At 39.9% G+C, this 14317-nt stretch overlaps 1 protein-coding gene across 1 annotated transcript; it reads right to left on the reverse strand.

Annotated features, from left to right (window-relative positions):
* Positions 1-8679: 8679 nt before the first annotated feature.
* opn7a (opsin 7, group member a) lies at positions 8680-14317 on the reverse strand. Its single transcript, XM_029453301.1, has 5 exons — positions 14230-14317; positions 12813-12975; positions 12368-12495; positions 10187-10521; positions 8680-9138 (listed from the first exon to the last, which is right to left on the reverse strand). The coding sequence occupies exons 1-5, from the start codon at positions 14315-14317 to the stop codon at positions 8680-8682; spliced, it is 1173 nt and encodes a 390-aa protein (XP_029309161.1).

Consider the following 14317-nt stretch of genomic DNA (forward strand, 5'->3'; position numbering starts at 1 on the left):
CATGTACAAGTGTATATCCAGGGGTGCACATAATTGTCACGCAGGTACGCATGCGCGGCAAAAATCTGGATCGCGTAAAGTCGCTTGTGTCACTACGCGCCTTACGCGTACCTGATATAGGCCATCAGAACGAACACACGTTTCGTCTACACGTGTTTTTTTGTCAACACTCAATGGAGTAGACTACTAGACATGTCCAAAAAAGAAAATTAAGAAGCTACTTTGGCGTTTCGCCACATGCAACAAAAAAAACAGCAAACCGAGCCGGAACAAAAGTCTGAAAAGTGGCTCCAAGACTTGCCGTGGCTGGATGCTAATGATGAACGCATCGAAATTTGGTAGAAAATATGCCGCTCGCAGACAAAACAGGTGCGTTTTATAAAGGCTCGAACAATTTCAACCATCCTGTTTGAAAAACATGAAAAGAGCAAGGAGCACGTTAATGTGGCACAAGCTATTGCTAATAAACAAGCTAGTAAAGAAGAACTATCCAGCCACCCACTTGCTAGCTAGCGATACAAGCTCAATGAAGAACAACGGAAAGTCCTGTGTATTATTTTTCTCCTCGCCTTTCATAAAGCTGAACATGCATGTCCCATGTCCTCCTGTGCTGAGGATATTCCTTTAAGCGGCTAGGAGTAAATCTCGGAGGCGCATTTTACTCACGTAAAGCGGGAACACGGATAATGGAAACCATCGTGCAAACTATCTGGGGAGTTGAGACTCAAGTTGCAGTCTGCTGAAATCTGGGGGCTGCTTTTAGATGGATCTGAGGACATCACAAAAACCGAGCAGGAGATCGTTTAGATCGTGTCCAGCAACGGAGAGCTTACTTCTGACTTTCTTGGACTGATTGAACTTGGTGCTGACTGAACCGCGCACGCCATGACAGACGGACTCGTGAAGCTTTCAGGCAGGCTTGGATGACTGGACTACAAAGTTGGTCGCCGTGTGCACAGACGGGGCTGTTGTTAACGTCGGTATGTACCAAACACTGTCTCCTGGTACTCATCTGAGTAACTCACTAAAAAAGTGATGTGCACCCCTGTGTACATCACTACTTCAGCAAGCTAATTTAAGTCTAGAGTACATTTCTATAAAAGGTTAATAGGTTGGTTAACAGGTTAAACATGTACAAAAGTAAACAAGTTGATTTAATTTGGTAAAAATATTAAACTCAGGTGAGTAATATAAGTAGAAACCTGTAAGGATGTGTATTACACACAAAAAGGAGAACCCATACTGTGTGGACAACACACTGAGCATGTGGCGGTGTCAACACCATCTTACATGCCCACACATGTACATCTCTAAATATATATCGACATATATACATATACATACACACTGGAATTGATCAGATAGCCTTATACCACCAAGATGCACTACAGAGCGTCACAGGAAGTCCTTTCTCCCTATAAGACTTTACAACGCACCCACCTCAGGTCGTGAGAGGGACAGAGGAGACTCAGTGACATGAGGTCCTCTCTCTTTCTCCTTTCCCTCTTCATACTTAGTTTGATTTGGTCATTTTTATCTTGTGATTTTATGTTGGTATTTTGCCAAATCTATCTTATGGGAGGTAAACCTCCTTAAGCTGTGCACAGTTAACACCCAATCCGGACTTATTCACTCCGAACACAAAGGTAAGCCATGTGTGTATCTCGGACTTAATCATGCCGGTGGCACAATAGCAGCCCTGTTAAGATATTAATTGCGTCATCATCCACTTCTCTCTGCAGTCCTTCCAATGCAAAGAAACTAGTTGTAAAATAAGCTTATTTCAGCTTTTTGGTTATAATCTAAACTACAGAATTGTTCATCCCCTACAAACCTGCTGAACAGAGAGCATCAGAAAGCAAACACACACAGGGAAAGTATAGAAACAATGAACGAAAGGATTATTGCAAGCCAGGACCTCCTTGCTGAAATGGAGCTGGCCAAAAACTTGAGGAAACTGACCCTGGAGGATAGGAGACTGGAGGTCAGAAAGCAAATGTATGTTGAGCTGAGAGAAATGGAGTTGAAGCGCAGACAGAAAGTCGCTCTGGAGACCCTGCAGCAATGCAAAAGGGACAGAGAGGAGGAAGAACAAGAGGCAGAAAGGGCACTGATGGAAAGCATGGAGATGGCGAGGAGGCAGGAGTTTGAGCAGAGGCCAACTGCAAATAGAAAGACTTTGGCAGTGACAGTGGCAACAGGTTATGCTAACAAGCCCTACATGTAGATTGAGTTCTCTGAAAGAAGAGCAACAGAGTGAACCAAGTTCTGCTGAGCTCTGCCACCATAAGAGCGCCAAAGTCCACCCAGTGAACCTGCCCTCTGACCTGAAGTCAGCTGACACAAAACACAGAACTCCACAACAACTGGGTTGGAGAGAAAATAATGGAAAGTGTTCCAGCCAAAGACAACAGCGCCACCTATCTGCTCTTTGCTGCTAAATCAAACCCCAAGTGTGAAGGTGTGTATCATAATCCTTCCATTCCTCTGCACTGACCTTGTATTGAACTAGTTAGTTTGTATTTAATTGTAATTAAACGTTTTCACTTCTTTTGTCTTAAGAAAAAAACCCAAAGTCAACAAGACCGTGCAGTGGATTCAGGACCGACTGAAGGTTGGACACTGGGTCGACAAGTACCAGCACCACACGGACAAGAAGAGGGAAAAGGGCACGCGCAAAGCTGAACAGCAGTATGAAAGCTGGACTGCCTTTAAGAACAGCTAGGCCAGCCACCTTTCCCCTCTGAATGACCGTTCCACAGAAACAGCATCCTGAAGGGCACTTTCTAATTCACTTCTTTTTGTTTTGTTTTATTATTTACTGTGGTACTGTGCTCATGGTGTCGCCTGCTGGAGAGTCTGCAGTTGCTCAGATGGGGATCAGACACTATACAAGCATGATGTCTACCTGTTTCTGTTCTGCTGCAGTAGACTCAGTCCTGGAGGGCTGATGAGAGAGGCTCACGCACACACCTCCCTGAAAACACCCGAGCTCCTCCCGTCTGTCATTTTTACCTGGCTCAGGACAGGAGTATTCCACAACCAACCACTTGTGGAAACTCCTGTGACTGTGGACACGACTCTCGCCACACTTGTTGGAAGAGTCGTGTCCACAACCAGGTATAAATGGCAGAAGAGGAGGTACGGTTTTACAGGCCCGGGAGGAGCTCGATTTATTTTTTTTAAGGATGGTGCGGCTGTGAGCTTCTCTCATCTGCCCTCCAGGACTCAGTCACCTTCAAGACAATAGCCGCAGGATACCATCATGCTTGTATAGTGTTGCTGATGACCTGAATCTGTCCAGCTTTGTGATCTCACTCCCGACTCTCCCTAGCAGGAGGCGCCATGGCCACAGTCCACCGCCACACTGCGTTTCTTTGTTAGTGTGATGTATAAACCATAATAAAACTGTTGAAGTGAAAACCTCAAGTTGTACTGATTACTGTCTTACATAAATAGTGCTTAAGATGTGTTGAAATATATTGATACTCATATCACAAATGTTGGCATTGTGTGGTGAAGGAAAAAAGTCATCCATCTAAAAGTCAAGTTACCGGAAACATCAGTGACTGAAGGAAGTTACGAAGAATTCACATTGTTTTGTACAAATTGAGCGTAATTAACGGAAAGAGATATTTGTTAATGTGTTGATTTTTTTTTGGTTATGTGTGAGTGTGACAAAGTGACACAAAGATTTCAAATATTAAATGTATTGTTTGGTCCAAATCACTGCTATCATAATTATTTTTAACAACATTATTATTATAGTATGTCATTTTTTCATTGTTATCACACTTTACACACACGGGTCATTTTAGACCCATATGTGTAAACCTGATGTAGTGATACAAAAACTATTTAAGAAAGGGAGAATGAAAATAATGATTTGTGGTAATCAAAAACAAGATATTTAATGAATACTTAATATATGAAAAGATTAAATAAATTGATTTCCAAAAATATAGCAAAGAAACACTGAGCCATGCATGAAACAACAAAGGAAAGGAATACGTTGTACCTTAGAAGGGTAGTGATGCAAAAATGATTTTTATTCAAAAAGTATGAAAGTAAAAATGAAAATAAGAATTTGTGATGATCAAAAACAAGTTAATTGAGGAAATCCGGGAATTCTGAATGATTAAAGTAATATATTGCAAAGATATTTACAATTAAAACTCACTCAGGTCTATTTGGACCCATGTTGTGCATCAAAGGGTTAAAACGGAATTTGTTGTGGCGATGGAGAAACACTGAAGACCATACTAATAACTTCACACATTTTATCCCATTTACTACAAAAATATTTACTTTACAGACATGTAGAGTAGACATGTTGTAACTGTAAAGCATAACACTAGCATGATTGTTTCTGATTTACTAACATGTACTTCCAATACTGTAATCCTCCAATCCGTGCCTGAGTATAATGTAAGGTACGGTGAGCACAGTGAAGACTGTTCCCTTGTTTGTCTTGGCGTCACTGGGGGTTCCCTCAAGTTGCTTTCTGGATGAAGGTGTCTGCTCAGAAAGTAAATACATATAAAACATGTCAGTTATACCTGCTTCAAGATCATCCTCATCGATCTCCGCAGTGCCGTAGCTGCAGCACCTCCACCCTATCACCTCCCTCAACCCCCAGCTGAAAGCTACTCTACACACCTACTCTGCCTCCGGCTTCTCTTCAACGTTTTTCAGGCCAAGGACCCCCAAACTGATGGAGAGATGGAGCAGGGACCCCCCTGCTGTATATATTGTATAAACTTGTGTTTTAATATTAAACTGGGCCTATAGTGCCGTGTATAAACATAACTACCCTGTTATTGTGCATTCAATACTAAGCTATTCAATTCATACTGCATGTGTGCATTGCTGACTGAAAGATAACATCTGCTGCCTCCATTTATCCGTTCGCTACAATATGTGGGATTCATGTTAATGTGTATTTAAAGACATTTAAATTTGTGGAAAATAAATTTGTTGAAAAAAAAAGACAATTATTTTTAAAAGTCAACCAAAACTTTTGCGACCCCCCCCCCCCCCCCCTGCAGTACCTCCACAGACCCCCTAGGGGTCGCGGACTCACTGTTGAAGACCTCTGTTCTAATGCATGTGCAAAATGATGTTGTAGTTGACATGTACCGGGTCAAAGCAAGATTTATTACAAATGTAATATTTTTGATACAAAACATTGTGAAGTATGTTTTTTGTTTGTTCAGGGTTACTGTAGCTTTAACTGAATAATGAACTCATATTCAGGGACAATCAAACGGTGTGTGGTAAACATTTATTCCAGCCCAACACAAACAGTAGTCACTATGTTCATGAGATGAATACATTGAAGTGTGTCTCCTTATAGTCTGAGACCCGCTGTCGATTATCTCCTCCCATGTCCCTAAATTACAGTAAAGGTGCATGATTAACTAATGAGCTACTTGTTTGAGTGTTCAGTGTGTGTATTTACTGTATTGATATCAGATTGTGTTTAAATGGATGAGCTGCTGTGCTGTAGTGTATAGCATTCTGGATTACAAGATACTTTTCCCACCATCCAAAGATAAGATTGTCTTGGTGATGTGTTCATGTCTTGTTCTTTTTCCTTTCAAAATGTCATTGTTACTGTGTTCTGGGTCTTACAGTTCCGGCAATATTATGCTCTTGAGAGACATTTTTTTCCCACAATGCAATGCACAAAGGGAATGGCAAGGTGCTCACAGCGGGAGAGAAAAGATTGAAACAAATTGTGGATGGTGGTGAAACAGCTTTGTGAAGACTCCAGAAAAACAAAAAATGACAATTGAACTTGAAAGTAAATCACTTTTAAATGATCTGTCCTGATGCTTTTTTGAAGTTTAGTGTGTCGTCAAATCATTTCTTTGTTAGTATAAAACAGTTAGGTATGTTGATACTTCAGAATCTATATACTAAGATAAGTAGTATATAGTATAGGCAGTATACAGTATGGAATTGCGACATACTAAATACCACATCACTCAAAAGCACTTTGTCCTTCAATGCAAGTCGGTATCCACCAATCACGACCCAGTAAAACACCAACTTACAATAGGGCCAAATATAATGTGTATTTTTTGACCCAATATATGTAATGATTACATTCAAACCTCAAATAAGACATTTTTACATGACAGTATATTGTAGAATGTGGATCATTTTTCCTGAGCGTTAGACTTTAAACAGCAGATTATCTGCTTTTTACTCCCCAGAATGCACCTGACCAGAAGACTAATTGTCCCTTTTACTGTTGTTATGAAAAAGACTGTTTGAACTCACATTTATTGGATTACAGATGTGATATAGTGATAGCCACCACTATTCCCTTTCACCTGGTTTATCTCCGTTAAACACAGTAAAAATAAATCCTTCCATCCCATGAATGATTATTGATAAGGTCCTGGCATACAAATGTGAATATCATTTATAGTTTCCTCGTAATTACATCCATGTTCTATCAGATTTAGAGTTGCTATTAAAATGGAAACCTGTCGATAGATACAATATCATGAAATACTTTAGTTAATCGAAAGCAGCACGCCTTGCAACAGGCCTACAACATGAGAAGCAATTAAGCAATTGGTAAAACAACAATATTCTAACTAGAATAAATGAAATGGCTGTAGGCCCATGGGAGAACATGAGGATAACACTGTAGTGAGTGTCTCCTGAGAAACTGAAACAATAGTTTGAGTTGTCAAAGTTTTGGTCCTGAGTGATTGCCTGATTCCAGTCATGTTCACTTTACACAATGGATTTACACACAACAACAATTACAGACAACTAAGTCATGACATGTTCCAGTTTCATTGCATACATAAAAAAAGGGCTTGAAGTTCACATAATGCAGATAGATGGACAATATTGTGCAGTTCCATAATTGTGGTATTACGGAGCCTGGCTATGTTTTACAGTGTGTACAAAGATAATTGATCAAGCACCATAAACTATAAACCTGCAGTCTGTAGACACGCTGGTGTGTTGCTGTGATAATGAACCAGAGTCCTGACCATGGCATGACCAGATGCACGTTATATTCCCTTTAAAACAAAGCCCTCCGATATAAACCTGTGTAGATAGGTGAGACTCGTGATACTACAGTATAGTAACTTTATGAATATTAGTCATTAGTTGTTGGCCATCAGTGACAGGCATAATCCCTGATTCCCTGAGACTTAACTTATAATGTTAACTTTAACTGTATCAAGCCCTTAATACGGTCCACAAGTATTTGCACAGCACTTGTCTTTATGTGTTGAAAGTGCAGAATGTCAGCTTTTATTTGAATGTACATAAGATCAACAGTTAAAACATAATATACATTAATCATCTTATGTGTTTATTTACTACATTATTAGTGAGCAGTCAAAAATGAGGCCTTCATTTTCTAGATGTCTGAAACCCTGAAATAACACTGAAATGCTAAACATATTTTTTGCATTTTAAGTCTTTGTTTATTTATTATTTTGAATGCTCGGGTATTTATTCAGCTTCTCACCATGAGTAATGGGATCCTATACAAACACAATATTTTCTGTCAGTTAAAACAGTTTGGATTATTTCACATGACAGTTTTCTGCTCCTCTCACTGATTTTGGGTAGGGCTAATTTGAAAAAAGGTGATGTTACGTACTTGCACCAATAAGGATTGAATCAATATTTGGATCAGGATCTGATGACAGTGTTTGTTTCATCGCTGTCAATCAAATAATTCCCCAGACAGTCCTGATGAAGCTGAGATTTTTTTTGTGTCAGACTCATAATGAATAATATCTAACAATGTTTTTTGAAACTTTAAAATGTCACAGATTAAATCGTGAATATTTGTCAATCTGGGAGAAATACTTAGAGCTCTCAGAGCTTTAAAGTGACAATCACGGTAAAGAGGAGATGCTTCCATGTTATTGCAAATATTAAAAGCTGCTCTTCATCCAACTTGACTAAGCTTATGCAAACTTGAAAGTAAAATAGGAATACTTCCTTAAATCCTGCTGTTTTAAGGTAACACAAAGTAATTTCAGATGATGCTGCCAGTAGTGCTACAAGGAATGTTTTAGGCAGTGCAATTTTGATTTAAATGGAAAACGTAGTTGCTGTAACACCTGAAACACAGTCTAAGGGATTGAATAGTTTCAGTATCTGAATCTGAACTAGAGCTTAAAAACTGGCTATTGACAACCTTTGAAATCAAATACACACACACTGTCCACTGCTAAACCAAACATACATGTTCAGAGATGCATTAAACGCAAAAATCAACACAATTATAATGAGTTGCAAACTAGATTGCAAATGACATTCCCTTCACGTTATAGCTGTCTGCATTTAACCTGAAAGCTATTCTGTCATATCAGCCAAATAAAAGCACAGTAGGTGACAAAAGATAAATAAGCTTTATGGCTTGTGCCCAAACACTTAAGAAGGCTATGGTACAAGATTTCCTGAAAATATATATTAAGTAATGCCACACCTGAAAGAACATAACCTGCAAAATATGTCCGGAGATATTCTGTAAACATTGTAAATTGAGAGAATTATCAAGGCCAAGCGACTTTTGCATGGCCTGGAACCACCTCTAAATTAATATGGAAGTTGTCTATTTCTGAAGTCCTTTTTGCACACATGATGGCCAGCAGAGACTTCTTGTGGCATACACTTTGAATCTTCTGCTTATGTGTTTGGGGAACTGGAATTGTCTGGATCCTTACATGGGTCTCTATTGGCAGCAGGGTTAGTGACGCTACACATTTGAGGGTAGTGTCTGAAGCATTCGAAAGCATCCTTGCACTTTATTGCTACCGTAGGGGGTTGAGCAGAGGAGTTGGATGGAGGGAATTGGTTGGTCTGTCTGTGGATTGCGCAGCACTTAGCAGGCCCCTGGGAGCAGAGGCAGCCATTCAGACAGGCGTGGCATAGGGTACCCAGGTCCCTGCGCATCAAACTGCGGACTTTCGGCCTCAGCATTAGGTAGATGATTGGGTTGTAGATGGTGGAGGACTTGGCAAACATGGCCGGAAAGGCAAATGCCAGAGGAGGGATGTTCTCATAGTGTCCAAAGGCAGCCCACATGGACACCACAGCATATGGACTCCATGCCGCAAAGAAACCAATGCAGACAGCAACACTTAGCTTGCAGGAAATAGATCACAGAAGACAAGTGAAAAACAACTTTTGGTGCTTCTCACAGAACAGTGTATTTAGTCTACTGACTGTGTGTTTCTTACTGTCAACAAATCCCATGAAAAACCAAAACCAATGTGTTAGTATGTCTCTCAATCCCAATCCCACGTGTTTCTACTGAAGACGTTACCCGAATCATGAATACTGTACATACTGTCTTACAAAAACTGGGCACTGTCATTTTTGGCAAACGTTAGGTTAAAACAGGTTTAAATAATGCATTCGTTGGGGACTATTTTCAGGCCGCAAATTAGTACACAATTGGTGCTCTATTGAGTATTAGCAGCATCATGATGGTATATGTGGACCTGACTCAAAATGTATTAAAGTATAAAACTATATCAGGTTTTGGCTACACTAGCGATAGCTGGTAGAAGAATCAATACACTTTTGTTGACAATAATAAAACATATAGAATATCACCAGACACAAGATAAAACCTACACGGTGACTGGCTGGTATGACTGACTGAATTTAAGCATATATCTTCACAACCTTAAAGGTTTGTTGACCAACATCAGTCAGAGGCCACATGGGCAAAAAACACATTTTTGTGAGCCTTTTGTTGTATGAGTCAGAGTTATTCGTATGGAGAAGGGTTATATGATGATGGCCATTTATCAGCAGAGGCAGCAGAAGCTTCCCATCCATCACAGTACAACCAGAGCCAATTCCTGCTAATGAGAAGCTCCATAACTTGAGGATCTATTCTGGTCATTTCCAATTTCTTTAACAAATGGAGGAGAGAATAACTCTCCAGAGGACTCTTGTCTCTAAGGAGGAGCTTTGATATTTTACCCCTGATCCCAGTTGATTAATAGTTCTCTTCTGGGTTGTGATTATACGGAGACACATTAATGATCAGGGCATAGTCATTTCAAATGGAGCTTTAAAGGATTATTCTTAGAAACGTTATTCCTAAACCAGCACTCAAAACAATATCACCAAATGGTAACCTCAGTACGATTGACGTAATAATTTGTGTTTATCATCTTACCTTAATAAGGATTGTTTGGATACTGCTCATGTGTGTCTTCCTCAACGCATGCTGCTCCATATTCTTGCGCGATACATTCACTGTGACCAGAATGCCCATGTAGGAAGATACAATAACACAGCATGGGAGGATGTAGCAGAAGATGAATAGTGCCACAGTGTAGGAGCGTGCTGTAGAGTGCTGATTGGACACGCGCCAGTCAATGCAACATGCTGTGCCATACGGCTCAGGTCCATATTTCCCCCAGTTGGCGAGCGGAGAGCAGGCAAACAACAAGGCATAGACCCAAGCACAGGCAATGAGCAGGCGGCCATGAACAGAGTTGAACCTGTTCCCTGTGAAAAACCATTTGGTTAACATTTTACTATCCACGTAGTTGAAAGCACAATTATTATTTATTGAACTGCCTAAAAACATTGGAATTCTTTAGGTTGTTTGATAACCCTGGTTCTCTGAGTAGAATAATTGAGATGTCTCCGCATGTTCTCAGAAGCACTTACTCCAATAAGAGGCTAAGCTACGGTATGTTTGAAATAAACTAGTTCCTACATAGTGTCCACTGGCTGCATCTGAAGGTGTCTAAAGCTCCCGTGAAGGTGAAAATGAGCTATTCATTTGAATAGGAATATTGGCGCATATTTTCGGACAGTCTTTCCTACGAAGCATTTATGGTGTCTGTGTTGAAACCGTCTGCCTACTGCATACATGAGGGTCAAACCATTCTCCTCCACTCTGAAACCAGTACATCAGAATTAAGACGCCTCTTGTGTGCAAGTGTATTCGGTCCAGGCGCATCCTGATTGTACTGGGCAAGCAAACAGTGGATACTGTGTGTTCTCCTGTGGTACAAAGACATCTTCCATCACAAGGCTGACTCACTGAGGCTGGACGAAGTTCCTTAAAAGAGATTGCCATTGGATAACAAATCCAGCAATATGTGTTGCTCATCCTGAGGTTTCTTCCATCTTTAATTTCTTTCCAGTGGCAATTATTCCCCCTCCCTTTGAACCCCTATTGTGCATTCCTAGAGAGGACATGCACGCCACTCCACATTGAAACTGATAGAAGCACAACAATCCGGGATGGTTGATATATGTAGGCCACAATGGCAGTATTGTCCATCCTGAATAGTGCATGATGTCACGCAAGAGATTAATGAAACTGTTTCAGCATTGGTGCGTTTGACACCATACCACAATTAAAAGCAAATTCACCAGAGGTAGCTAGTAGCAAATTTATATATTTTGTCCTTGGCATGGTAAAGAAAAAACAACCACAGAACAACAATTGTATGTGGTCTAAATGTTGACCGTTCTGGATGGCTGGTTGCAACCAATGGCTTCATGGGCAGCATGAAACTTGTGTAAAAATGGTGCTTGAATTTGGCTTCTTGCAGCTATTCTCCTCGCCCACACTGAGTTCTGGTTCATCAGTGGTGTAGTTGGTGAGGAAAGCTAACAACTACTGGGGGGCAAATGCCAATACACACTCAGTTAACAGGTTTTCTTTTAGCTAACTAAAAGCTAAATGGTCATTAGACAATAGTCAATGTGTTGCCAATTTTGCTCACCACACGGACTGTTTACCTGCAAAGCCCACTCAAACGTGATTAGTCAATACTACTCGGACTACCAACGGAAACCAGAATGCTTCTGATACGAAAATCTTCAGATATCTGTTTATAGAGAAGCGGGATTGAATTACTAATGATGTTACATCAGCCTAATTTACATAGAAATCATTACTGTCAGCGAGCCGTGATTATATAACTTCTGTAAACATGCAGGGGTGAGACTTTACAATAAATGCAATTAACATATCTGTTTTTGTCGGTCCACATTTCAAAGAGAATTCTACATTGATTGATTGAGTCGCTCAAGTGCTTATAATTGAGAGTTCTATATAGAAACCCATGTTGTGACAGTGCCTGGGAAAACACAATTTATTGATGTCAAATAGAAGGGCCTATTGCACTGCATTACCCAACATCACAAGGAATACGTATTGAGCGCAGCTCCTGGGTTTGTCAGTAATCAAAGAAAGGCTAATGTGCAATGCTCTATGGAGCCGATTATCATTGTGTTTCCCTCAACAGATAAATCAACAATCGGCCACTTAGGGATTGTGATGGTAAATCCTGTGTTATTTTGTTAGGAAAAAACTGCTTCTTTGAAGACTTACCATAGAGCGGACAACATACTTTTACAAAGCATACGATGCTGAGCAGGGTTAGAGTGGTCAGACTGCAGATGCCAAACAACATGCCACAAAAAGCGTATATGGAGCACACCGTTTTCCCATACAGCCACCTGCGTAGGAGGTTATGGGAGAAAGATAAAGAGAACATAGCAAAGACAAAGAAGAAATATCAACGAGGGAGAGGGTGAGAGGGAAAAGAGGAGAATAGCATGACACTCCATATCCGTGAACTCACAGGCAATCATACCGCTAACTAACCATATCATTAAATGAACCATGAAATATATAATGTCTGATTTAAAAAAGCAACACCTAGAGTAGGAACAATCTTTCATATAGCACATGTGTTTCTCTGGTAACAACCACTTTGTCTTTGTTCCTTTGCTTTAAAAGCTGTTAATGCTACAGTGGCTGCCATATGTAATACCTGTGGTAGAAGCTTGAAGTTATTGCCATGGGGTAGAGGGAAAGAGTCAGGCCCAAGTCACTAACGGCTAGGTTGATGATGAAGTACTCGGCCGGTTTCAGAAGGTGCTTTTTCTTGTAGGAGACGTACAGCAGCATGCTGTTGCCAAGTAGTGAACACACTCCTGCAGAACAGACCGGATGTTGTCAGTGCTAATTGTGTCCCACAAGATTGTGTCATGTGGGCACGTATTTATTATTTTTGCTAGACTAATCCGACTCTCATGCATTGAACCTGGATTGTCTTTGGAACAGGGCATTATTATATACAACAATATCTGAAAAGATGTGAGTCAAATCTATTGATACATATATCCAATATTCATGATTATGTGACTTTTCATATACTACACTCTGAAAAAGTGTTCAGTTGGAACAGTGTTTGGTACAACCATATATATATATATATATATATAATTAAAGCTAGGGTGGGTAATGTATTTTTGAAAATGTTTTGTTATATTTGTTCAAATCCCGATAGCAATCAATAAATCAAATGCTCTGACAAAAACAAAACTCTCTGTTGGATACATTTTTAAATCTAGCTTACCCTTGCTGGCTTTTTTAATATTACCTACCCAAGCTTTAACCAGCAATGCTCAGTGTGAAGCAAGTAGCACAATAACAGGTGATGCTTAAAATCAAGTCGCAGGTAAAGCATAACACAGTGACAGCCTAAGAAGTTCCTCTTGTTTACTGACACACGAGACAAACAGAACTCCAACAGCATCAAACCACACCCACATTGGCATTTATTTCCAACATGCGGAATGATTATTTAAAGTCACATGAGCAGTATAAATTATTCCCTTAAAGCACAAATGCAGCATTTAGAGGAATACTTGTAAAATAACCATCCTTATCTTAGTATTATCAAATCAGTATTAGTAAATAACTTTCAATAGCTTTTTTTTTTTGTTTACCTTCAAACAATGTTCAGCAACAATCATAAATGTAACGACTCTTCAGTAATGCTGCCAAGAGCAGGATTGTTTTTCTTACATGGCAGACAGAATTCATTATCAGAGGCCGCTTACAGTGTCGTGTTAGAAGCACAGATTAAAAATGCAAAACTGCCTCTGGCTCTGTAAATTGATGTGTTTGAACATGGATAGACTTATGCAGGTGTATCATTTATACATAAATAGAGTAAATATAGATGAAAGTGACGCATATTGGTGGAAGTGGAAGTTATATCACTAAGTAACACAGTCAAGGCTTCACAGTGTGCTGTCTTGCTTCAAGCTGTTACTCATTTCAGCCTGAGAAGAACCAGTAACAATCGTATTGACAGTATCTTTAGTGTTATTAACTCTTTATTGTCTGTTTAGGAATAAAATAAGATAAAATGGATTTACATTTCTGCAGAATTTACTCACCAAAAACAGAGTAGACCACAGCCAAGGTTATATCCAGTGGCACAGGTATGTTGGAGTGGAAGGCAATGTCTTCATCCTGCAGCCCCAT

This window comes from Cottoperca gobio, chromosome 17, assembly GCF_900634415.1.
Source record: "Cottoperca gobio chromosome 17, fCotGob3.1, whole genome shotgun sequence".
In the NCBI taxonomy this organism is placed as follows: Eukaryota; Metazoa; Chordata; class Actinopteri; order Perciformes; family Bovichtidae; genus Cottoperca; species Cottoperca gobio.